This window comes from Artemia franciscana, chromosome 3 (assembly GCF_032884065.1).
Source record: "Artemia franciscana chromosome 3, ASM3288406v1, whole genome shotgun sequence".
In the NCBI taxonomy this organism is placed as follows: Eukaryota; Metazoa; Arthropoda; class Branchiopoda; order Anostraca; family Artemiidae; genus Artemia; species Artemia franciscana.
In genome coordinates this window covers 6058879-6085358 of record NC_088865.1, presented here as the reverse complement: position 1 = coordinate 6085358, position 26480 = coordinate 6058879, and the positions used below count along the sequence as shown (strand labels likewise).

At 35.3% G+C, this 26480-nt stretch overlaps 1 protein-coding gene across 1 annotated transcript in view; it reads left to right on the top strand.

Annotated features, from left to right (window-relative positions):
- The first annotated feature begins 787 nt into the window (after positions 1 to 787).
- Positions 788 to 26480, top strand: part of LOC136024801 (fibroblast growth factor receptor-like 1) — a 151158-nt gene continuing 125465 nt past the window's right edge. The window contains exon 1 of the mRNA XM_065700270.1: positions 788 to 899. Within this exon, the coding sequence (XP_065556342.1) occupies positions 898 to 899 (2 nt within the window). The 5' untranslated portion in view covers positions 788 to 897. The remainder of the gene's footprint in view (positions 900 to 26480) is intronic.

The following is a 26480-nucleotide window of genomic DNA, read 5'->3' as shown; positions in this document are numbered from 1 at the left end:
AAACACGCATCCGGGATCTGTCTTCTGGCAAAAAAAACAAAATTCTACATTTTTGTTGGTAGAAGCTTGAAACTTCTACAGTAGGGTTCTCTGATATGCTGAATCTGCTGTTGTGATTTTCGTTGACATTCTGTGACTTTTATGAGTGTTTCTCCCTATTTTCTAAAATAAGATAAATTTTCTCAGGCTCGTAAATTTTGATGGGCCGGACTACACCTAATGAAACTTATACATTTAAAATCAGCATTAAAATGCAATTCTTTTGATGTAGCTAGTGGTATCAAAACTCCGTTTCTTAGAGTTTTGATTACTATTAAGCAGGGTCACTCCTTACTACAGTTCGTTACCACGAACTGTTTGATAAACGTAAGTGGAACTACTTGTCGGCTTGTGAATTTTTTACTTTAACTAAAAAAGCTGTTTTAAACTGTTTGATATGAGTATTTCAACATTACTAAAATAATTTTTAAAAATGTCTGGCGAAATGTTTTCTATCTAGTTTTAAAATTTTATTGAATTTGGTCAATTTTCATGTTTTATTCTCGATTAAATTTACGGATGTTAATTTTCTGTGGATATTATTTCTATCGGGTAATTTGGGATAACGAAAGCGCTGACACAATACAATGTTCCGTTCGCATGCTTCATAAACAATTTTAACTTGGTACAGAATAACGCTTTTCGGGTGTGTCCACCAGCAAGCACCAGTAGGCTGGAAGGCTGGAAACAACGCGCGTGCGGAGGTGGTACTCCAGCTTCAAAATGAAACAAAATGTTCCAAAATCTTCTCAGAGAAATTAGTATTAGCTTGACTCTTGAAGCGAACTTATCGGCAGAAAGAAATAGAGCATCTAGCAAATTTGGATATATAATTTAGGATATAACTCGAAATTCGTCATGTAAGGATTTCGATATATATTGGTATTACTTCGGTAGTTGATGACTTCTAAAGAAAATATGTTAAATAAATACTTTCTTCAAATAAATAGAAACATGTTAAATTAACGTTCCTCTTGTAAATAAATATATTTCTTCTAAATATAATTTTTCGCTTTTCTGATAATGTACCTCAACTCCCTAATGGCAGGGGTGAATACAGAATTAGGTAAAGGTCTAGAATTGACCTCTTCAGAAGGAGACACGGTAGAACAAAAAGATACATTGTTAGATTGGTAATTTTATGCTAATTTCCATAGTTTGGCTCAGGTTTCCCGAGGCTATGTGATGAGGTAGGACGATCACGAAGACAGACATTTCTTCAAGAAAGGGGCCAATAACAGACCTTTTTGGCAGGGGAAGAATAAAAAAAGTTCATAATTTGAATTAGGCGTGCGCTAAAAGTGAAGAGAATTAGGATTTCGAGGGAGAGGAGCTAGCCCCTAGGCACCCCCTGCACATACCTGTCAAAGAAACTAGCACATTATATCGTCCAAAGGGGGGGGGGCACTTCCCATCGCTCAGTTTACATCTCAGAACGCATCGTGTGTCACACAGTTCCACCACGCTTGGCACATTTTCAACCACGATTGGCTTACTTCTGCCGTACTTTGCACGTGCCGCTTTGTGTACATGATTTCTAAAATTGGATGCCGTCTCAATATCGTTCGTTACTTCTCAAGCCGGGCTCACATGAATTATCGGATCTAAGCGAAATGGATTTAGACTATAGATCTAGTAGGCCTACATCAACAACATATAAGCTACTGCATATGATAAGATACAATATTTTTTCTTTAATGGCATCATTATTTTCAACCGGCACTTGTTCTTTTGTTGTTGTTTTTTTTTTTTTTCGTAAAATGCCTCCTCCTATCTCCTTATGATTCTCCCCTTAGGCTTTTTAAAGCCTAGCTAATCAAAATTATTAAGATTTGCAACAAGAAAGATGACAAAATTCAAGCTTATTTATGTTTTTGTTTATTTTATTATATTTTATTTTATTTTATTTTATTTATTTTATTATATTTGTTTTTTTATTTTATTACTTTTTTTCAAGATGTAATTTTTCTCAAGATGATATTGGTTTCTTTTGACTTGGTGGTAACCGTGTGTAATTTTTTAAGTCCTAAAGTTACTGTATTTTCACCAACAATCGTACTTTAATAATATGGTACTCAGTCAGAGTCCAGAAAAAAAATCATAAACTATTGTTTTTTGAAAATGGCTTTTGGCTGTGATATTGCTAAACTGGGTCGGATCAAAGATGGGCGAGGGGTTACAAAAAAAAAAACTTCTCTGGACAAATGTTACATGTAGTTTTGCTACTTTTGTACGAGTCGGTCAAAAATTTCAGGCTGGGGGTCAAATGGGCAACCCCTCCTCCTAGATACAACCAAGTTGGTAGATTAAGGGTTGCTTTGGATTTGAATGTTCAAAAACAAAAAACTAGTCGCCAAAAAGCTTAGTTCATAATAACATAATATAACCATATTATTTATTTATTGCTCACATGCATTCGAAAAGTAAACAATGTAGTAAAACATTAAAAAAATAAATCAAAACGCTGACAAGAAAATCAACAAGGAAAAAATCCCACAAAAGCATTAATGAAAGAAGCCGATCAAACCGTGAAGAGGCGACAAGCGCCGATTCGCCATGTCTGACCAGTCAACTTCTCAATAATATTCGGCAAGTGAAATTTTTTCAGCATTTTCGATTCCGATACCAAAGAGTACTAGGAAGACATTTGCTACGGAAGTAGGGGGATTGAATATCGGTTATGTCCCTTTCCTCAAATATACGCCAGATAAATTGATTAGAATGATTGAAAAAAGTCAAAGAAGCTTAGGCCTATACTTGCGACAAGCCGTATCTTAGCGGCAAAAAGGTCACAGTTGCAAAAAACCAGTAGAAAGTGAAGCTCTCTTATAAAATAGGCTACTGAAAATTCACCGACTTGTTGCAATAGTGTATAATGGATGCTATCGGCATTTTGTTTTATAGGAATCCTATCTAAAACCTACTTTTCCCCGAATTTCTTATTTCCTAAAATCCCCAAATTTCCTTACTTGTACCTTCCTTGGATCACTGTATACGCTCTGTATGTTGCGATAAAAGCAAAATATATAAACACAGGATTACTAACTAAACAGAATACTAGTAAATCAACTAAAACAAATTTCAGTTCCGACAGGGGAAGGATATCATTCATCTTTAGTTTATTGTATTCGTTATTTTAACAGGGTTGACCTTGAAGCAGGCAGTCACCATATTGCTTTGTCTTGCAAGATTAGCTAGACAACACGTGAAATGAATTGATTTAGGTTCATCTAGCTTAAAATATCACCTTACGTATACCTCTACTCCAAAAACCGAGCAAACCATATGGTACGTACCACGTGTAACAGAAGTGTGTCATGCTTGGTGTGATGAGGTATTGGATGGTGAAAGTGTTTCTGTACTTGTCTATTATATAAAACACACTCGAGAAGTGAAGCTTGTGACGATAAAATATGATGAAAATAGAATACTTTATTAGCAAAATTGTGAAGGTCATTTGTGAATTTTAAATTGGGAGGTTTGGCGTTGGCTGACCGTCTCAAAGACAAAGAAAAGTTCATTATTAACGTGATTCTTGACCTAGTTCATTTTAGTTCATTATTAGCCCAATTCTTGAGGAAATCGGTTGGTTTGCTTTGACTAGTGATAGAATATAGTTCATATGTGTTATGATCTGTATGTTATGTTCACTAAAACACATTAAAATAACTTACAATTTTGCTAATAAAGTATTCTATTTTCATCATTTTTTTACATTAGCATTAACCAAACATCACTTCTCGAGTGTGTTTTGTATAATAGACAAGTACCAGTGTTTCTATCGAGAAGTAAAGTACAACATGAGTGGCTGAACAAGTGATGGTCCCGTATGTATACCATATGGCGGAGAGGTTGGCAACGCCGCGAAGCTAGTCAAATTTATTATGTTTGCTAGACTCCAAAATGAAGCCGCTTACTCAGTTAAACAACATCTTTATTTATTTGTGGAGGCAATTTTTGGAGGGGAAACCCTCTCCAAAAGTCGAGCAAACATGTAATAAGTGTACCACAAGTGGTTTGATGAGATGCAAGATGGGGAAAGGGGTCCACCCGAGGCTCAAATTAAACCATACGTGGCAGGACAATGGACGCTCCCGTGTGTATACCAGACGGCGAAGAGGTTGGCGACCTCGTGAGATTAGCTAAGTTAACTTGGTTTACTTCACTTCAAAATAAAGCCATTTTACTCAGCTACAGAATATCTTTATTTATTCACTTATTTTCCGCAAAGTTTTCACTCTTATCTTGAACGAAAACTACTAAAAAAATCACTCTTTTGTGTAACTATGAAAATGACTTTTTGTTTTGGCCTCGACAGATTTGAACTTCAAAACGTCAAAATCGCTAACTTTGCGTATATTAATATTTGTTCAAATTCACAGAAAAGTCATGCTTTCATTAAATATATTTTGATTACTAAGGTAGACACATAAATTGTATTAAGAGTAGCAAAAATAACAGAAATTTCAAAGGTATAGAAACGTTAATGATGTTTACTAAAGTCGTCGATGAGCACAGGGGCGGAGACTGAATTAAGGCTCGAGGAGGCACCGATACCAATTCGGCTCCCAAATTGGTATTTTCTTTGATCCTCCAACGCTGTAATTAGTACAATATTCGACATTCTAGGGGGCACTATTCCCGTAAAAACTTAAAATTCGTTATTTTGTGAAAATATACAAATGACCTTTCGTTTTGGCCTCGACGGATTTGAACTGATTGCCAACCTAGCGTAAACTTAAGACCTATCTAATTTCACAGGAGAAGCCCTGTTTTCATTTAATATATTTTGGCCACGAAGGTAAAAATATAAATTGTATTCAGAGAAGCAACACTATCAAAACTTCGTGTTAGTAGTGTTGGCTCAAATCACCGGCAATATTTATTTTAAAAATAAAGTAGGCACATCGAGGCCAGAAATTCTGTTTTCTAGTAAACATTGTAATCTGGCAAATAGTACCTTCTGAAGTACGAATAAATTGTCAATTGCAGTAAAAATAAATAAATTCAGTTTTATCATAATGAAATTTCGAATAGTTGGTATGATTTGCGCTTTTCAATCAAGTAGTTAAAATCAAGAATTACAATCAAGTAGTTATGGGCATCAAGCCATGGCTAATTGTAGGAAAAGCCAATGCAGATAGTCCGATTGAATGAGAGGCAAATCTGGCATAAGCCCTTATTAGGATTATATAAAAATGATGTGGGATTGGATCTAGATAAGCCGACGATTTTCTCTTCGAAAGGGTTCAGGGTGCAAGCGAAGCTCATTCCAATGCTTACCTCGGTTAAATTTGAGAGCTTCCCTAATATTCTGTCTGAGTCCAGGACTTAGATTCTCCCAAAGAGTTTTCAAAACTCAAAAAGGTTGTTATTCCGAGAACTCTTGATTGATTGACTACGGTTTGAAATTATTTATGCCAAAAATTATTAGTTGGCATTACGAGCCAATAGCGTATGAGAAATGAATACAGAAAGGAATCCAAACCAACGAAACAGCAAAAATCAGCAAATATTAATAGAGCTCATATCAAGGAAGTATCCAGGGGGTATAGGGGGTTTGAACCCCTACCCCTCGAAATGTTGTATGACTCGTAAAAACAACAAAAATGGATGTAAACAAATTTTTAAGGGTCTTTTGAAGTTTTTTGTGTAAATATTTGTGTAAAACACCCCTAAAAAAAAACTGGATACGGCCCTGGCTTAGGCCTATATACACAATTCTGGGTGAAGTCCAGGAAAGGGGAACATGCTTAAAAATGGAAATGAAGAAATTTATAATTTAGAATATTGGGACACCAGGGTATTAGTTTGACGCACAGAAGAGGCTAAATTTCTAAACCATTTGATTAGATGAAGTGGTAGGAACAAATGAAGGTGAAGTCCAATAACAACTAAGTAAAGTACACTAGGAATACCCAGGAAATAACAGAAAAGATTTATGAATAACATAATACACAGGAAATAACACGAATAAATAGGAAAATCTAGCCACAGTCCAACAAAAACCTCATCTGGCAATATTTCACCGAAAATACTTAACAGAGGATAAGCAAGCCACTCTATCTTCAGTAGCGTTAATGCCAAAAATTCATTGAGGGGGCAGTGGGTAGGCAAAAAGGGTTTCAAGAATTTAGGGGGGCCAAACTTGTCGTTTTTTTTCAATGAAATACAAAAAACAGTATTTTCATTTAAAATACCCCCCACCAAAAAAGCTGACTAATGGTCTGCGTTGCGCAGGTACCGACCTCCTGAATGGATGTCTTCGGCCAGAAATGCAATCGATGGTTGGAGCAAATCATCCGACATTTCCCCGTGTTTTCCCCCAGATTTCTCCTGGTACCCATTTAGAGCTGAGTCGACTCTGGCTGAGCTTACATGATCACAGCATTGACACCCGTTTCAAACCAAATAAACAACGAAAACAGGACTCGAACCCCCTGACCTCAGGATTTCAAGTTCGGAGCGCTAATTACTCGGCTAAGACCCCGAAGAATCTATTTTTCAACTTTATTGCAATTTTACGCTACGCAACAAACTTGTTGACGAAATTTCATGAATACTACACACCATTGCAATGTATCGGTGATCTAAAATTTGTGTATATCACTGATAAATTGCTATAAAGCTGCAAGAAATAGTCCATTTTTAAATATTCATTAAGATTTAAAGAACACACGAGACAATGTTTAGTGCGCAAACTATACTACGCAACACCACAGTTTCGTCATTCAAATTTTCCTCGATTTCTTTACAAGTTGAAGAGGTGAAAATAAATTCCAAGGATTATTTTCGTTAAATACGTTCAGATTATGAAAGTAAACAGATAAATTTTAGCTAGAGAAGCATAGGCATTAAAAACTTCAAAGGCACAGAAGCATTAGTAATGTTTACTCAATTCACTGATGCAAATATTTGCTTTAGCTAAGCAATCAAAAGCTTTCTTACATAACGCTGATTTTCTATATATATATGCATGTTTTTTTGGTTAAAGTAAAAAAATCACAAGTTGACAAGTAGTTCCACTTAAGTTTATTAAGACACAAGAGTCGGTATGTGTTTACTTTATTGTGTGTCTTGGCGTCCCCCCCCAAAAAAAACATCTCCCCCGGGAAAGTCCCCTGCGGGAAATTATCCCCCGTATAAATCCCTCCATTTTCCCCAAACGCATCTGCTAAAACTTTGGAAATAGCCATTCTTTTCAATGACCATTTTTGTTCATTTTATTCAATAGTTCAAAGCTTAAAAGTCATGCCTCCGGGTTTGACAACCCTCCTTCAAGCCCCCGAGACAAAGGCTGTAAGCTATACTAGTTGCTCATTGTTAAGATGTAACTTTTTTTTATCGGAAGGGTGTTCGTTTAAACTTTGGATGGGGGCAGATATTTCAAAGGGGGCATTTTAACACCAAAACATCCTAACTCTCATTGAGCCGTGAGGCAAATACAACGTTAGCTTTGAGCAAGGGGTGGGGCGTGGTCAAAATTTGTATTTAATCCCTCTGGATATCTGCAAATATTTCTGGTCTACATACACTGTTACTATGAAAGTAAAGAGTAATATTAAACCCCAAAAGTAGCAGAATTTATTCCGTATAGGATGGGGGCTTTTCCTTCCTCATCCTCAACTTCCCCCTCGTGGTCGTAGAAACTTCGGAGGATACTCACTCAATCGAAAATTAAGAGTTCCCGTCCTTTTTACAAGTCGTAAGTGATTGTTGATACCCACCAATCCTTGTCCCAAAACTGTTTTTGATATCTGGTCCTTTTGTAACCCCTTAGGACGTCTGATCAACATTTCAAAGTAGCTATTTTGTACTATCTCTATGGCTGCTCAATTCCGTGTGTGGGGGAATTTTCCACAGGGAAATTTGACTGGGTGGAATTTCCTCTGGGGAATTTTCCAGGGGGTGGGGAATGCAGGCTCTCCTTTATTTTTTACAATAAGCTAAAACAGAGAATCACAAGTCCAGGGGGACAATTGGGGGTAGGAGTCGCAATTGATCCCCTTGTTTTCGAAAACTACTCTCTTTGGTATGTTTTTTTTTTATTTTACCTTTTATTTTGGTAATTGTATTTAAAAAATGCAAAATTTGACAAAATTACCCCCCCTCCCCTTATAATTTGAAAAATACATTCTCCCCTACATTTCCTTGAATTGGCGCCCCTACACAAGTTGGGAAGTAGATCACCCAACTTGGATCAAGCACTAGAGTCGGTATTTTGAAAATCAGTCAAAAATATCTTTTTTTACTTAATTATTTTTGACTTTTTAAGTCTTGTGTGACTGAAAAGTCTTTCGTCTCTAGGACAAAAACTTGTCTTATCTAAGATTCGAACCTAAGCTACCGCGACCACAGACAAAAGTTCCTGGCTGCTTGGTAGCTGGGCTATTAAGTCCTGCATTGTAGTGTTCGTTTTATGATTTTGGTCGCATTCAATCATCTGTTTGTGTTATTTTATTTGTATAAGGGAAAGAATAGAAGAGGGGGGGATTTTGATATTTAATTACCGCACTGTCATAGGAAGTGCATATACTGATAAAATTTGGAAGCAAGTGAACTTTGGGAATTGATTGGAAAATGGCTCACAAATTCAAAAATTTGTGGTACAGAAGTACAAACAAGTCGGTGAGTAAAAAAAAAAAGTTAAAAGAAAATACATTTTGCTCCCGACTCTACACTTTCATGAATTAGAACCCCCCTACGAATTTAGGCTAGCCAAATTTGATTGAGACATCAGAGTCTATATGTCTTCAGTTAATTTTACCAGGCTTGAATGACATTACACAAAAAGGATGCAGTTTGCATATACTTGTATCCATCAGTCACCATCAGTATTGGTCTATATTTATCGATATTCATTTCATTGGTTAATAAATGGTATATTGTACATACCATTTACAGATTAAAGAAAATAGAATGGCTTGTTTCCATATCCGTATCCAGGATTTTAATTTTCGAGGGGGGTACAAGAAAAACTTAAAAAACGGATCAAAAATTTGAATAAATACATTTTGTTACATTTTTTACGAGTCGGAAAAAAAAATTGGGGGGGGGGGGGGTTCAACACCTAATAATGATTGACGACTATTAAATTAGAGTTTGTATGGTGACTCTTAGAGTTTGTATGCCTAGTGGATTTTACTTAGTCACCATTGAACTCAGCTGGGTTTTAAACTGTCCACGTAAAAAAAAATTTAAAGAAATGGTTTAAAATAGTAAGCTGCTCTTACATGTTTAAAAGATATATTTAATTCGTGAAATTTGTCTTTGGTGATATTCAGGGCCGTATCCAAGACTTTTGTTCGGGGGTGAGGAGGGGGTAAAATCTTTTTCCAGAAAATACATAAAAATTTGGTTATATGCATTTTTATTACGTTTTTACGAGTTGGGCAAAAATTTCGGGGGATGGGTGGGTTAAACCCCCCAGTCCCCCCCCCCCCCACCCCCCACCCCCTGAAACGGCCTTGGTGACACAGTTTCTTCGTTGTAAAATTACTAAAAGATCCTTAAAACACAGTGCACAGCTCTAGTCATAAAAGTATTTGTTTTCCCTCACCCAGCTATTCCTTTGTCGAGTACATGGTAAGAACCATGATGCGCCAGAGCAACAAATGGCCATGGTACGCTAGACATTTGTCAAAAGAAGTTTACTAACATCAAGGGTGTATCCAGTATTTTTGGTCGGGGGGCAATATTTTCGAAGGGATTTTCACAAAAAAGTTACTTTAAAAGTGCATGCAATACTTGTTTATATGCCTTTTTTATGTTTTTATGAGTTCAACAGAAATTTTGTGACATATTAAACCCGATAACCCCCCTCCCCCAGGATAAGGCCTTGATTAATATTTATGTTGCAGAATTTTCTCTTCAGGACCGAAAGGTCGCTAATATCAAGGGCAATCTTTAGTATTAAAACAATTGCTCATTGGGACAAAACTAGAATTCTAATAAATTTCTAACCAAACAAACTATTGTCACCCTTACTGTCTTACTGACATCTGACGCGTGTGAAATTCTTTTTTGTCTTTTAAAAGACGATAAAAGATTGTTACAGTACAGTACACTGCACGGCTCTCCGTCATGCAACTATCCACCCGAAGTACAACCAAAATTTAGAACTCCTCCCCCCACCCAAAATTCCCCTGGAAAGTCGTTAGGAGGTAACGCTAGGCGTTAAGTGGAAAGTTAGTGCACTGTTGCAGTAGAATACAATCAAGTAGACTATAAAAAAAAAAAAATACTAAATTGTAATAATAAGTATTAATTATAATTACTATTTTATTATATATTATATAACTATTATACTATTATATAACCATAATGATTTATTTGCAATAATAATTTATAGTTAATAACATAATTCATAATAATAACTGTTAAAATATTATTATTATTTATATTAATAATAATAGCTAAATGATAAAAAGTTTTGAAAAATAATGTTGTTTTGAGAAGAACGACATTTTAAAAACGTAACGTTGCAATCTATTCTGAACGCCCACTAGTGAAAATTTCTCGGCTACTTTATGTAATGATATTACCCTGTGGGAAATAATTTGTAGAGCAGGAAGGAATTTAATTAGAATTTTTACTCAGGAAGAGAGCGGAAATGCCACTTGTTTACTTTTGAGGATTGAATTTCATAGTGTTAATTAAACTTTTTCGGAAATTCACGAGGATATTTGAATATTGCCCCAATCAAGGCTTTATCCAGGGATGGAAGGTAGGAGGTTTGAATCCCCCCCCCCTCGAAATGTTTGCCCGACTCGTAAAAACGTAACCAAAATAAATAAAAACAATTTTTGATGTGTTTTAAGTTTTTGTATATCCCCCTTCATCCCGAAAAAATCCTTTCATAAAACCCGTCCCCGAAAGAAGATCCTGGATACAGCCCTGACCCCAATTCTTCATAATTGTTTATATTTTCAAAATTACATTTTTTTATGCTTTAACATAAGCTGTCGCTTCAATTAAGTGCACGTTTATCTAAGGGAGAAGATACTTCCGTTACTTATAATTAAGGACCGTGTTGAACGATTTCTTACGTATAGTGGTGAGATTTGGTGATGAGAGAAGTTTGAACTTTCTCTTTGGAGGCCTGGATGAAATTCTAAGGAAACTACCCTTTTTCGTATGTCTTTCGTACTTGAAGCCCTAATCTTCCTGAATCGCAATGAAAATAAATAGTACATTGTACATTGATCGTACATTGTCAATTCAAAGATCGTACATCCTAAAAAAAGTACCCCACTTCTCGGAAATAGCTATAATCACCAAATTCTGTTTCCCCGATGGCATAATATTCGTCTTTTTAAAAACCACTGGTATAAAATGGGTGCAAACATAACGATTGACGACTAATCCAATAAATAAAACTCATTAAGCTAATAAATAAAATTAAGCCAAATAAAACTAATAGAAGTAAATTGAATAAAAATGTGTAACAATAAATAAAACTTATCAATAAACTAATAAAATCAATAAAATGATATAGTCACAATAAGTTTCAAGGAAATTAGATTTTGCCTGATCCTGAAAGGTAGTATGTGAATTTCACAGGAGAACCCAAAGCAAGCTTGCAACTATATTTGTGTTTTTATATAACCTCCTGAATAAAACCTCCTAATTGCCTTATCAGTTTTCAAGGAAAAATGAGCCCAACTGTCATATCCAAATCTTAAAATTATGGCTGTCTATACTTTATTGAACTCCTAATAGAACAGAACCTCCAAATTGAATATTCTAATTATCTCATCAGCCTTCAAGATAGAAACAAACTCAATCTTGATGTCAAAAATTCAAATTCTAGCTATGTCCAGATTTTATACAACCTCCTAAGAAAAACCCTCTTGAATAGAACCTCCTAATTATTTTATCAACCTTCAAGATAAAACACACTCAATTTGATACCAGTAGCTCAAAATTCCAATTTATCTGTATTCTATAGCGCCTCCTAATAAAACAGAACCTCCTTAATAGAACCTTCTAGTTGTCTTGTCAGCCTTCAGGATAAATACATTCAATTTGTTAGTCGAAAGCTGAAAATTCCATTGAGTATGTATTTTATAAAACCTCCTAATAAAACAGGATCTCCTAATTGAACAGAACCTTCTGAGTAGAGCCTTCCATTTGTCTTTAAGATAAAAACAAGCTCTATTGTAATAATCCTAATTATCTTATCAGCAATCAAGATCAAACAAACTGAATCTTAGTATCAAAAATAAAAAATTTCAACTATGTCTGTATTTTATACAACCACTTAATAGAACATAACCTCATGAATAGAACTTATCAGCCTTCAGGGAAAAAAATATTTTAAAGTAAAAAGCTGAAAAATCCATTATGTCTGCATTTTATAGAACCTCCTAATAGAACATAATCTTCTAAATAGAACCTCCCATTTTTCTTATAACCCTTTAAGACAAGATAAAAATTTGATGCTAAAAGCCCAAAATTTCAAACTTATTTGTACCTTTTTGAGTCTCCTAATGGAACAAAACCTCTGAATAGAACCTCCTTATTAAACAAGTTCAATCTCGATGTAAAAGGCTCGAAATTCTAACTATGTTTGTATTTTTATTGAACCTAGCAATAGGGCAGAACCTCCTAATAAAACCTCGCAATTATCTTAGGTTCTAAACAGGATATAGGCACGTGGATTAAACTTATTGATCTAGTGTCTTTTTTAAAGAATAGATTATAAATGAATCTTTGTCAAAACGTGTCAAATTGAATTACGGCTTTTTAAATAGCACAGCCACCGTGTCCCAATGGTGTGAAGTGTATTTTATATGCTATAGCCTGATGTCATATTTGTAGAGGGTAGATGAAGTGCTTGCAATTTTCATACATTAGTGTCCAAAATACATGAAAAAAAGAAAATATATGAAATAAAAAAGAAAGAAGAATGGTAGTTAAAATAAAATTAGTAAACCATGCTTTTAACCCTCCAGCTTATCGGATATATATATATACATATATATATATATATATATATATATATATATATATATATATATATATATATATATATATATATATATATATAAATATATATATATATATATATATATATATATATATATATATATATATATATATATATAAATATATATATATATATATATATATATATATATATATATATATATATATATATAAATATATAAATATATAATATATATATATATATATATATATATATATATATATATATATATATATATATATATATATATATATATATATATATACCTGGCTCAATAGTAACCAAAACTTTAAAACTGAATTTTGATACTGATAGTTGCATAAAAATAATTGTATTTTTACGTTGATTTTAAATGTATAAGTTTCATCAAGTTTGGTCTAACCCATCAGAAGTTAAGAGCCTGAGAAAATTTGTCTTATTTTAGAAAATAGAGGGGAAACTCCCTAAAAGTCATATAATCTTTGCGAAAATCACTGTAGAAGTTTCAAGCTCCTATCTACAAAAATGTGGAATTACGTGGTTACGTGGGAGGATCTTTCCATGGAGGAATTTGTCATGAGGGAAGAGAATTTCTATGAAGGGGGTGCAGGATTTTCTAGCATTATATAAAAAACAATGAGAAAATAAATAAAAAAAAGTTTTTTCAACTGGAAGCAAGGAGCAGCATTAAAACTTAAATGCGTTCGTCTCCTCCTCAATACCTCGCTCTTTACTCTGAAGTATTTTTAGTAATTTCAACTATTTATCCTACGGCCTTTGTGATTCCGGGGTCATTCTTAAAGAATTGGGACAAAATTCAAGCTTTGATGTAAAGAGTGAAGCATTGACGAGGGGGGTGAACCCCCTTATATACGTAATAAAAATATACAAATATAGAAGTTCTTTACGTAAGTTAATTCGTAAGTTACGTATATTTATTACTAATAAAAACGTTAAAAAAAAGTTCTAGTTGTCTTTTTAAGTAACCAAAAATTGGAGGCCAACTAAGCCTCCTCCTCCATCCCTTTTTTTATCAAAATCGTCCAATCAAAACTATGAGGAAGCCTATCTAGCCAAAAATTCGTCTATTTCGTTATAATTTTTTTTTGTGCGGTGAGCCAAAATCAAAACATACATTAATTCGAAAATGTAGAGCGGGACGTTGAGTAGGGGACAGCCCCTTTGGTTTTGAGTATTGCCCGTGCGCCCATTAGCTATGATGGAGCTGCAAAGGAACTTCGAGTATCTAGATTAGATACGTTTACGTTTTCAAACGTTCTAACTCAACAAGAGTCTAAACCTTTCAGCTGTGACATCAATAAAAGACACCTCTAACTTGCCAGCCTTTTTTCTCTTATTCTGTCTTATGCCAAATGCAAGTCATAGTGGAAATTTTTTATTAATTAACTGCCTCATTTCAACTGTATTGATGGGCGAATAACAAGGATAACACTGATACCAAGTGACAACCTCTAATCAAATTTATTTCAAAATTCACAGCAAATCAAGATAGATAGACTTTTGCACACAAGATATTCCATTCCTCTCTATTAATTAACTTTATTATTCTCAATATATTCATAAGCGAGAAGCCTAATTGCGGGGGCGTGTCCCTGCTTAAAGGGAATCGATAAGGATGCATAAAAATGTAAAATAGTTCAGGAAATTATGGAAAAAATTAAATTTAATAAACCCTGCCGTACTATACGCTCATTTTTAATTCTGTTTTAGACATACTACTACTACTACTACTAATAACTCACTGCAGCACCAAGCCGCCTGAGGCCAACACAGCTACGCACGCTCCTCCTCCAACCTAATCTATTTAAAGCCTCCCTCTTTACACCCTCCCAGGAAGTTCCCATTTCCTTTAAATCCTTATTTATGACATCCTCCCAACCCAGACAAGGACGACCTGCTTTCCGTGTAGCCCCAGACGGTTGGCCAAAAAGGACAATCTTCGGTAATCTGTCATCCTTCATCCGTAGAACGTGGCCTAGCCATCTCAACCTTTCTTTCATTATAGCCCCAGAAAGCGGGATTGAACCACACTTTTCGTACAACCTACTGTTTGAAATACGGTCAGTCAGCCGGGTACCCAGAACAATCCGTAGGCAATTTCTCTGGAAAACATCTAGTAAATTTTCATCTGCTTTTCGGAGTGTCCATGCTTCAGAGCCATATTTGACCACTGTCATCACTGTAGCTTCCAATATTCTAATCTTGGTTTGTAGGCTAATCTTTCTATTCTTCCAAACTTTTTTTAACTGTGAAAAAACACCCTGAGCTCTAGCTATTCTACTTTTAACATCTTCACTGCTCCCACCATCTTTACTAATAATACTACCAAGGTAACTGAAGCTCCCAACCTGATCAATCTTTTCGTTACCTAAGGTCACCTGTTCATCTTCACTTATTCCTAACCTTAGTGACTTAGTCTTCTTAACATTAATTTTCAAGCCTATTTTAGCACCCTGAACTCGTAAAACCTCTAAAAATTCATTCATTTTGCTCACACTTTCATCTAATATGCTTAAATCATCAGCATAATCTAAGTCCAGGAGCGTTCTTCCTCCCCATTTGATTCCATGGTCTCCAATTGCCTTTCCTGTGCTCCTTAAGACGAAGTCCATCAAAATGACATTAGACATAGCATAGATTTATTTCGAAGGCGACATCAAGTCATCACCATAGCCAATAACCTGTACAAAAATTTAAAAACTGGGACTCAGGTAGTGTCATCTGACAGACACACTTTTGACTCCGTGTTAGACACACATACACTAATTTACTTTAAAACTGTGGATTCATCGAAACACCCACAAAATGGAGAAAATAGAATAAATTTTTAAAGTACCAAACATGACAAAATAAAAACATCCTTTTCCGCATGAACCCATCCTAAGTCTATTCGCAACATTAGACATCAGTTTTCTAATATTTTTGTTTGGTTGTTTCAAATTGTAAAATTTTGCGCCAATGCCACATATTTGTCAGTGTTGTCACGTTGAGCCGTGAAAACAAATAGTCAAAACTAGTAAGTGGAATTTGACAACGCTTTTCGCCAAGAAAAATTCAGACATTAGCAATCTGCTAATTCGCGAAATCGGCTGATAAATTTATTTTAATTAAAGTTATTTTAACCTAAATTTATTTAATTTAATATGTTTTTTTCATTAATTCTATTTTATTTTAATTATAACATTTCTCTTATTTTCGGCTTTCATCAATATTAAAAACTGCATAATTTTACATCAGGATTTGCAATCCTGGACATCAAGTAAAATCACTTACCACTAATAATATTAAATAATAATAAAAAATTTGCTTTCAATCCCCCTCCATTTGCATAACTGCTCTCTGAGGTAATGCTAAGAGCGTTATTACCTGGGAGTTCTCTGAAGGGCGGAAAAGCTTATTTAATTACTTTTTATTAGTCATGGGTGTAAATAACTCATCAGATTATTCATAAAACATACATACAATAAATCAATTTAGAAATAATTTTAACAGTAATTTTCTATTAAAGAATTAATCTATGTAGCAAAAAATAAACACAACAGTAGTAGCCTATATGAAAACATAAAAATACAAAATAAATTAAATGAATATCAAAAACATGCATTCGCAGTAACATGTTTACTTCAAATAAAAATGGAGGGGGGCAGGCACGCTAAAGTTGCTGCTATAAAATAGTAATCGTTGGGCCTGTGTCAGGATAAAAAATACATGAATTATTAAAAAGTCAAGTTAAAAGATTAGAATAAATTTAGAAAAAACCTATTATCTCCAAACACACTAAAACATGAAATGAGCATTTATCTTCTGCCCCCCAAAAATTGAAATTGTATTAGGTCTTAAATGAAAGTGTGGTGCACAAGGCCATATCCAGAGGGGTGGGGGTTTGAGCCATCCCCATTCCCTGCAATGTTTGTCCGACTTGTAAAAACGTAATACAAACGCACAAAATCAAATATTTATATGTATTTTTAAAAGTTTTTGTAACACCACTCCTGAACAAAATCCTGGATACGTCCTTGGTGTTGCAGTGATGCACATTTTCATATTTTTAGTGCATTTGGAGATAAACTTGTATTTTAAGTTTTATTTTAAATCTTAATTTTGCAGATTACTTGTTTATTTAAATCCTTGATTCACAAGAGTGTTTCCAAGAAAATTAGTATTGTTTCATTCTTCTGTTAAATTATGAAAGTGTTTGATATACGCTTTCATGTTGGACCAAAGTTGAATATATCCGCCATCTGATGAAGATCTCGAGCGTCATGTCAAATCGGCGACCTCTCGTGTCGGACAACATGAGATATTATCAAGTGTTCAAGTCTTGAGATATTACTTCTTCTTTGGTAATAACATTCCAGTGATGCACACTTTAGGTGTAAGTTCACATACCCCTATCCCTGAATAAATAGGCTTATTGTCTACCACAATTTTGAAAATAAAAAATGGGGACAATTAGACGCTATTGCAATACAGTATAAGTGCCAATTTCAACTGTGCAATACATAGTAAGTATGCATGTCTTGCTATCATATCGAGTTATCTCTTACCTGTCTTGGTTGTGACCTTATTACTCTACAAATGAGTTTCTTTCACTGACATTTTGACAGCTTTTCATGCTTAAGAAATGATGCCTGCTTATCTTGTCATTTAAGTGATTCAATTTACTTTTATTATTCTTTCTTGCCGTCTTGATGGCACCTAGCATTTATGAAGAGATAACTATGAGAGGCAGACCGTAAAATAGCGGCTACGGAAATATTTTCACACGTTTTATGGCCCCTATCTTCTGGTTCAGGATATAATATGGTGGCATGTGAACGCATATGCAGAGAAGTTGTTATATTTTTGTTGGGCAAGTCAAGAATTTTTCTAAAGGGTGGTACAGGCCTGACAAAATCTGTTTTGTCCTCCTTTCAGGAAATATTTCCCTTTTTGGGTTCATATTTTTGAACTGTCTATTTCTAAAAAAGTTTGAAGTCACTCGGGGCCGTTCTTAGGGATAGCGGTGCTAAGGGCACAATTAACCTTGGTGTCACCACCAAAAAATATTATGTGATCTATCAAACTAGCGGAATCACTTTTAAAAATCTTAGTCACAGTAACCCCCGCCAAACGACCCCTCGGGCCACTTCCCCTTTGGACGACCTTGGCGCTACTTCTAGTGTCTTCCCTGTATATTTGGACGTTTAATATTAAAGCAACGTTAGCAACATTCTAAGCAAAAATGCCTTAAAGATATCTTTTGAACTTAGTTTGACCCTAAAGAAGCTTACGCTAAAAGCAGTTTCAAAAAGAAAAGGCCAGTTCACAAAAGTATATGGGGCTCAGGACCAGCATTGACAATTTTTATATTTTTGTGCATTGAACGGTTCATTGTTATTTTGGAAAAAACAGTGCATTGGAAATCCAGTTGAGGGAAAGGATGGATGGGTAATTGCCCCCTATTCCTTGAAAAATACAGAAGTTTTGGTATTTTTATTATATTGGAAAAAGCCCGCCCTCTATATTTTGAAAAATAAGTTTTCTCGTATCATCAATATTTTATAGTAACAATCCTTGCACACCTCCACTGCATTTTTGTGGATTTTTGAAAGCCGAGGTTTCTTTGACCTTGCTGCACTCACTGACATACTACGAGTCGGGCTTGGCAACCATTATAACTTTTAAAATCCTCGACCCAACCAGTACAGGGCTGCCACTGAGCATTTAGCAGAATTTCAAGATTACTCGCTTAAAACGCCAAAATTGTAGCTGATATTAATTAGTAATGAAATATATACTCAACTTACTTTTCGAGAGTTATCTTCGACACATATGCCTTGTCCAAGACTTGAAGGTCAATACTGAAATCTAGCAAAGCTGGAGTAGTCAAAAGCTGTTCTCGGCTTGTACTTATCGAGCCAGATAAACAAAATATCGAAGCAAATTTGATGGACTGAGTTGTTGATTCGTCTAGTCTGCACTATAAGGCTGCACTTCCTTTGTTTGTCTATTTCCCATGTATTCCTAAACGAATGGACAAATGGCTGAAACTCATCACGTGCAACCTTCTCTGGTAGTAGAATATCTAGAGGCGTGTCTGGGGGTGGGTAGGAGGGGGATCTAAAATATCCCGCCTCGCTTTATGTGTCTATAACACGTGTTGTTCTTTCGTGGAAGAAGAAGATGAAAAAGGAATGGGAAGATTTTATTGGAGGTGGAATAGGGAGGAGGGAGGTTATATTTTCATTTTTCAGTTACATGTATTATGCGTGACTAAACTTGCCGTTAACTATCTCATGAGTTTTTTTTTAATTCAAGAGACGGCAAAAAGTAATTTTTTGGGGAGAGGGGAGAGGGACATATTTTAGCATTTCCTGAACAGAAAATGCCTGGAAATTTATGTCTTTTCGCAAATTGATGTTAATTTCATATTGGTCTTCTGGTCTCGAAAAATTTTTGAATTTAAAACTAATATGACTATAAACGTAGACTTTTTGGTCTAAAATGTTGGGAATTTACAGTGGTGCCGTTGTAACATGTGGTAAATGCAGAATTTAAAAAAGTAAATTTTTACAATGTGCAATTTTTATTTTTCATACGGGATTTAGAACTTAGTATAAGCACAGGCTCCAGCAAAAATTATTGCAAGTGAAGGGGAGGATGGTGCAAAGGTGGAGGAAAGAGCTTTCGAAGTATGATTTGGCAGTTTTTGATCAGCAAATGATGTGAAATCTCTGATTTTTTGGTCATCTCAGGGTGATACAGAGGGGAGGGGCTGATTCTCCGTCTAAATTATCTGTGGTTATTCATGGTCTTCATACAACACTTTTCATTTTCACTGTCCTTACTTAATAATGAAAGTGAGGATTTGTCATAAGAACAGTGGTGGTCACAGCCACCTACAAAAAAAAAAAAAAAATAACAAGAGAAGGAAAGGAGAGGTGACGAGCCTGCAAAAATTTACTCAAGGCTGAGTACAAGGCTGAGACAAAGGCTGAGTACAAGGCTGAGACAAAGGCTGAGTACAAGGCTGAGACAAAGGCTGAGTACAAGGCTGGGACAAAGGCTGAGTACAAGGCTGAGACACAGGCTGAGTACAAGGCTGAGACAAAGGCTGAGTACACGGCTTTCTTCATTTGATTTGACCGGCAAATGATGCAAAATTCCCAAATTTGTTGTCCCATGGTAGTGATAGAGAGAGAGGGGGAGAGCAATTCACGGTCTGTATCCTCTGTGGATATTCATTGTATTCACAAAACGTTTATAATATGTTGAACTTTTGGATGTAACTAATCTCTACGAAAGCGATAAAGTACTTACAAGTTAGATGTAGACCCGATCAACCCTACCTACTCACGTTTACAAAATTTCTCTCGTACTCACTGCGGACAAATTGGAAAAAAATGCTCATGGAATTGAATTGCTGTTATTTAATTTTTCAACTATTCTCTATAGGATATATATCATGAATCCATACACCTCTCATCCAAGGTCCATCGTAAGTCTACTATCTAAATTTAGCTAAAGACACTCCTCTTTTTAACGGTATTTGGTACATACGCTCATAGTCCATCGTCGCTACTTTTTTCATAAGCGATAAAGTATCAAACAGTTCGTGGTAACGAACTGTAAGTAAGGAGCGACCAGACTCAATATTAATCGAAACTCTAAAATTTCGGAATTTTGATACATATATCAAAAGAATCGGCTTATTACGCTGATTTCAAATATATGATTTCCATTAAATTTAGTCTTAGCCATTACAGGCTACGAGCCTGAGAAAATTTGCCTGATTTTCGAGAAAAGGAGAAAACATCCAAAAAAGTAAAGGAATGGTAGGATCTTAATTCTACCATCAGATTCAGTATATCACAAACCCTACTGAAGAGGTTCCAAGCTCCTATCTGCAAAATTGTGGAATTTTGTATTTTTTGCTAGAAGAAAGATCACGGATGCGGGTTTATTTATTTATTTTTTCCCAGGGGTGATCGTATCAAACAATGGTCCTAGAATATCGCGAAGGGTCTTATTCCAACGGAAATTAAAAGTTCCAGTGCCCTTTTTAAGTGACCAAAAAGATGTGAGGGCAATTAGACCCCCTCTCGACCCCCTTTTTTCCAAAATCGTCTGATCAAAATTTTGATACAGCCATTTTGTTCATCATAATTGAAAGGCCCCATAACTATGCATTTGGATATAAATATGGCGCCCCCAAGCCCTAGGCGAAAAGTCTTTAAGCTATAAATTTTCCACAGTGTTTACGCATAGTATTTGCTGTGGGGAAATATTATACTTTTTCGTATGGGGGGAATTTTCTGATGGAGGTTTTTCCACCTGCAACCTTCAATTAAGAGAGAAGTTTCCCGGGGGTAAACTTATCACGGGAAATTATACACTGGGGGAATTTGCCAGAATTCCTAAACAGAACTCCTTTTGTATGTCTTGCTTTCTCTTTTCCGTTTCAATTTTACGAGTGGAGTTGTAAGAGGAATAGTCAGGGGTAAATGTTTTCCGGGACTAAATTGCCTAGATTATGTTTCCGTGGGGAGGGGAATTTCTCCGTGGAGGTGGTGCCAGATTTCTTAGCATTATTTAAAATACGATCAGAAATTAAATAAAAAAAAAGTTTTTTCAACTGAAAGTAAAGAGCAACATTAAAACTTAATACGAACATAGATTATTACGTATGTGAAGAAGATTTCCCGTCTCCATACCTCGCTCTTTACGCTAAACTTTGAATGTTGTCCGAATTCTATAAGAACGACTCCTGAAACAAAAGGGTCGTTTAATTAGAACAATAAGAAGCTTTTTTAAAAGTACTATAGAAACTATAGTTTGAAGAGTGAAGTGTTGAGGAGGGGGCAATCCCCTTCATATACGTAAGCATTACTGTTCGTTTCAAGTTTTAATGTTGCTCCTTACTTTCAGTTGAAAAAGCTTGTTTTCTTTATTTTTAGTTTTCATATTAGATGTAGCCTTTATCAACCCTACCTACTTACATTCGTAAATACCATCTCCTACTTACTGCGGAGAAATCCAAAAAGAATTATTTGATTTATTTGTTATTTTTTTAAAAATTTAAACTCATCCATTCAAAATCCTTCATAGATTCTGGCATTTTGACACTAGCTAAAAATAATTGTTCTTTCATTGGTATCTGAGACACATCAGTTCATAAATAATTCTTTCAAAATGTCTTTTATAGTCGGAGGGTTGCATTGTTTGTTTGCCAAATTGATTTTATGCTGACTGTGAATTCAACAACCTGTGGCTGGACTACCCTTTTAATCTTTTTGGGTTGACAGGACAGGTATTATCTACCCACAATTTTGTCTCATATCGTTTTTCTCCATTCATCAGCTGGAAGTTTCTAAGTGTATCTGCTTTGAATTTACCTTTAGACTCTGTTGAATATTCCTCTTTTAATCATCGATGATTGACAGGAACTTTAATAGGATCAGCTGAAGGTGCAGTTTTATGTCTCAGCTAAATGAATTCTGGAAAACTTTAATTGCTAAAACATTCAAATGAAACTTTGGAGGTTAATTTGAGGCTGGTTAGTGCATCTTTATAAAATTGGCTGCGACTTAATGGAGCTAAATGAATGATTTAAAATGGGTGGCTAAATATGGCCACCAAGTGAAAAAAGTTACTCATGGCGTATGCGGAATGGAGAACCTTTTTGGGACAATGACCTATGGTATTCTACACATTTCATGTGATCCTTTTTTCTGATTTTGTCGAAGTCGGAAGGCGATAAAGAAATTGGAAGGAAAAAGAAAGTTGGAAAGGGTAAAACAAGTTCCTAGCTGCGCACAAATAACGACATGAAGTAGAAAGGACAAGTAACAACAAATTAGTGCATTTCTCAACAAAATGAGGCAACTCTTCGTGTAATTAAATAAAAAAGTTTTTTCAACTGAAAGTAAGGAATATTTTCCCGTATATGAGAAGGCTACCCCCTCCTCAACCCTCACTCTTTACGCTGGATGATTAAAAGTCTTTAAAAATACATCTCATTTAAATTCAATGACCCCTTGTGTTTGAGTAGTCTTCCTTAAAGAATTGTGACAAAAAGTTAAACATTAGCTTAAAGAGCGACGTTTGAGGATGGATTAGGCCCCCCTGACGTTTAATTAGGACAAAACAATCTTTAAAAGTACTAAAAGAAACTTTAGCGTAGAGAGCGAGGTGTTGACGAGAGGTCGATCCCCATCATAAACGGAATAATTTCTGTTCGTTTTAAGTTTTAGTGTTCCTCCTCACTTTCAGTTGAAAAAAATGAATTCTATTCAAATTCTGACCGTTTTCAAATCACTCCAGGAAATCTCCCTTACTCACCCCGTGTAGAGTTTCCCCTAGAGAATCCCCCGAAAACTTCCCTCCCCACGGAAATCAAGCATACTTTTTTATAGTTTCAGTTACTATTGAGCTGATACACTCCTTAATTACCGTTCGTTGCCACAAACTCTTTGATAAGGCTTATTTCTGGCGAAATTACTCTCTTAAATACGCCTTCCACCCAAAAGATCAATCCTTCATAAGCTATATGAGCGAACGGAACCTTCAATGAATATGCATAAATCCCAGCGTAAAGCTCCCCTCCAGGAACTGCTTCCCCATTTGAAGCGTCCTCGGAAGTGGGGATCCTTCTTAAGTCCGATTAAAAGGTAAGCTAAGTTGAGCCATTTGGCTCATGCCTCACTGAAAAAGGAACTTTCTTTCAATTGGATTCATCATTAGAAAAAACGGTATTGAATTCGCTTTTTTTTAAATAGTCACATTTGCTTTTAATTGAATATCTCGCTGAGAGAGAGAAATCACTTATGGAAGGATACATGAAAGCAAAAATAGAGTTTTCCAACATCAAAACACCATATGTTGAAAATAACTTTGAGTGTCAGAAATAAAAAGTACTAAAGTAGCTACGTTATAAAGTCTTATTAGTAGCAACGTAGAAACTAGAAAGACTAGTTACAACTAGAAAGCAGCAACATTAGAAAGTCTGGAGAATGTCTAATATTCTTAACTCAGTGTTCCACGCTCTTCTTCACCAGCAACATTGAAATGGTATGAGCTACAGAGCTTAGGTAGGGGTACGGCATTTTGGGTAGGGGTGCGACCCTGATGTAGCAATGAAACCATTTAAGGCACATTTGTGTGAGGGGTTGCTGTCTTTCAGAAATCACATACAGGAGACAGTGCTTACCAAGCGTGGCAAAACTGTGGCAAACGTTGTCAGAACTGTGCAAAATTCTTTGGGGATTGTTGCACGCGTGGTACTTCATGATGTACACCGCTCGGTGAAAATGGGCGATCCTTCGTATCAATAAAGGGTTTACAACGTTTAAAGAAAAATGCTCAAATAGATACCCATTAATTACGAATCATAATTGTGTAAGTAATAAGTTTTGCTCAGGTCGGCCACAGAGAAAGGATGTGTTGGGTCTCAACTCTCTCTTGTATAAGTTCTAAAACATAAAAAAGCGAAATATTTTGTAGCATTTAAGGATATTCCATATTTCTGGTGAAATATTTTTTTTTTACTTAATTCTAATATCACAACCATCTTTTATTTAAATTTAGCGCCATCAGAGGAAAATTACGTATATAATTCCAGTTGATACTAAGTTGACCGAGAAATCTTTACAGATGATCACTCGTGCATAATATTAATCACATGAGTTAGTTTTGTTTCGCTGATCTTTATTAACAATTTGACACACAAAAATTGTGTTTTAAATGTGTTAAGAACCGGAACTGAATGCGGGAACACAGTGGGATAAGAATACCTGTGAGAATTGTGTATTGTTGCTTTGAACTCGTGGTTTGCGCTTCAAATCTCGAAAATAAGTCTCATAAGAAGAGTGCGCGCGCAGAGGTTTGTTGATTCGCGAAAGTCGTTCTGTATTCAAACTAACTTGTGCTGTTTTGATGCCCTCCAGACGAGTCTCATCCCAGAGTAGGAGGAGATCTACGCAGTGGCCATTGGAAATGTTGGGGGCTACTCACTGACACCCTGTGTGCCTCTGGAGGAACAAATTTAGCAAAATAAATTTTTGCAAAATTTTAAATTAAAAGCTTTTTCCCGTGTTGGAAATAGTGATGTTAGGAGAACGAAACCTACTGGAATGAATTCAGAGCCCAAATTATGCCCTGGAAAGATCTCTTCAAGCTCTTATCTCAACTTCTTCCTCTATATTTAAAGCTTAGAAAATTAAATAGAAGACAGGTCTACTCCCTGTCCTATCCTTGAAAGAAATTATGTTTTCCCGTGATCTTGGTAAAGTCTTTTTTTTTACTCTACTTTTCTTGGCGGATTTAAAGCCATATAAGTGTTTTTTCTTTGAGATTCAAGACACATTTTTCCAAGTTCTTTGAAACCTTATAAATTAGAAATTTACCAAATTATTAGGCCCAAGAACGTTTTTCTAGTCTATTGTATGAAAGTTTCACTTTTGTAACATAAAGTTCGAGTAAGCTCAACGGATCAGTAATCTTTGAAGGGGTTGAGATAAATACTCTCTTCCTTTAAGGTGATCCTCTGGTTTCTCATATTAAATGGAGAATAAATCGATTACGAGCTTGTAGTAACGAGCTATTTCATGACATCATAAAAGACATACGAATATAGCAATTTTATGACGTCATTGTGACTTTTGACATCATGAGTCAAGTTGAGCAATTACAAATTAGATGATCGTCGAAATTCAAATAATTCCTGGAAAACTGATTTTGAGTAGATGTACCTCATGTGATTTTTAGCCCTACAGTATCAAATAATGCCGTTTACAAAATCACTACATTTTTCATTTTGATTTATTCTTGTTTCAAACACAACATTTACCATCCTTTTTCCATTGCAACTCAGTAGCTTCAATTTACTATGGCCCAAAACTTATTTTCTCCAAGGAAAGTGCAAAGACTTGTCCATTTCAAAAATCATTTACACCGTCTACCGTTTGCTGTACATGGCTCAAGCCTATAGACATGGTGGAAGGATGTATGGTGTGACACACTTTGGATGATTGACCGGTGGAACTGCAAGGCACCAATTGGCAAAGAGTGGGAAGCCCCTCCAGAATGTGTTAATTTGGAACGACAAATCCAAAAGGACTTAAGTTAGGTAGAATATGAAGACATATTCTTACCTTTTTCAATCTGGTAAATTGCAAACTTGATTCTTAAACCTCAAAACTGACATAATTGGACTGATAACAGGATATTCTACCTCTAATTCCAGACCATGAAACGTACAAAATAAAGCGTTGTTTTCTACCCTTCTTTATGCCTTAAAGAAGAAACATTTAGCCGTCATCGGAGAAAAATTATCACGAATATAGATGTGTGGTGGCTAAAAAGTTTGGAGGGCTCAAACCTCATCTCCCCAGATATATGAGAGACCATACAGTATATATATAATTACTGGGATAAAGGGGCAAGATGCCGATGAATAGCCCAAGTTTCG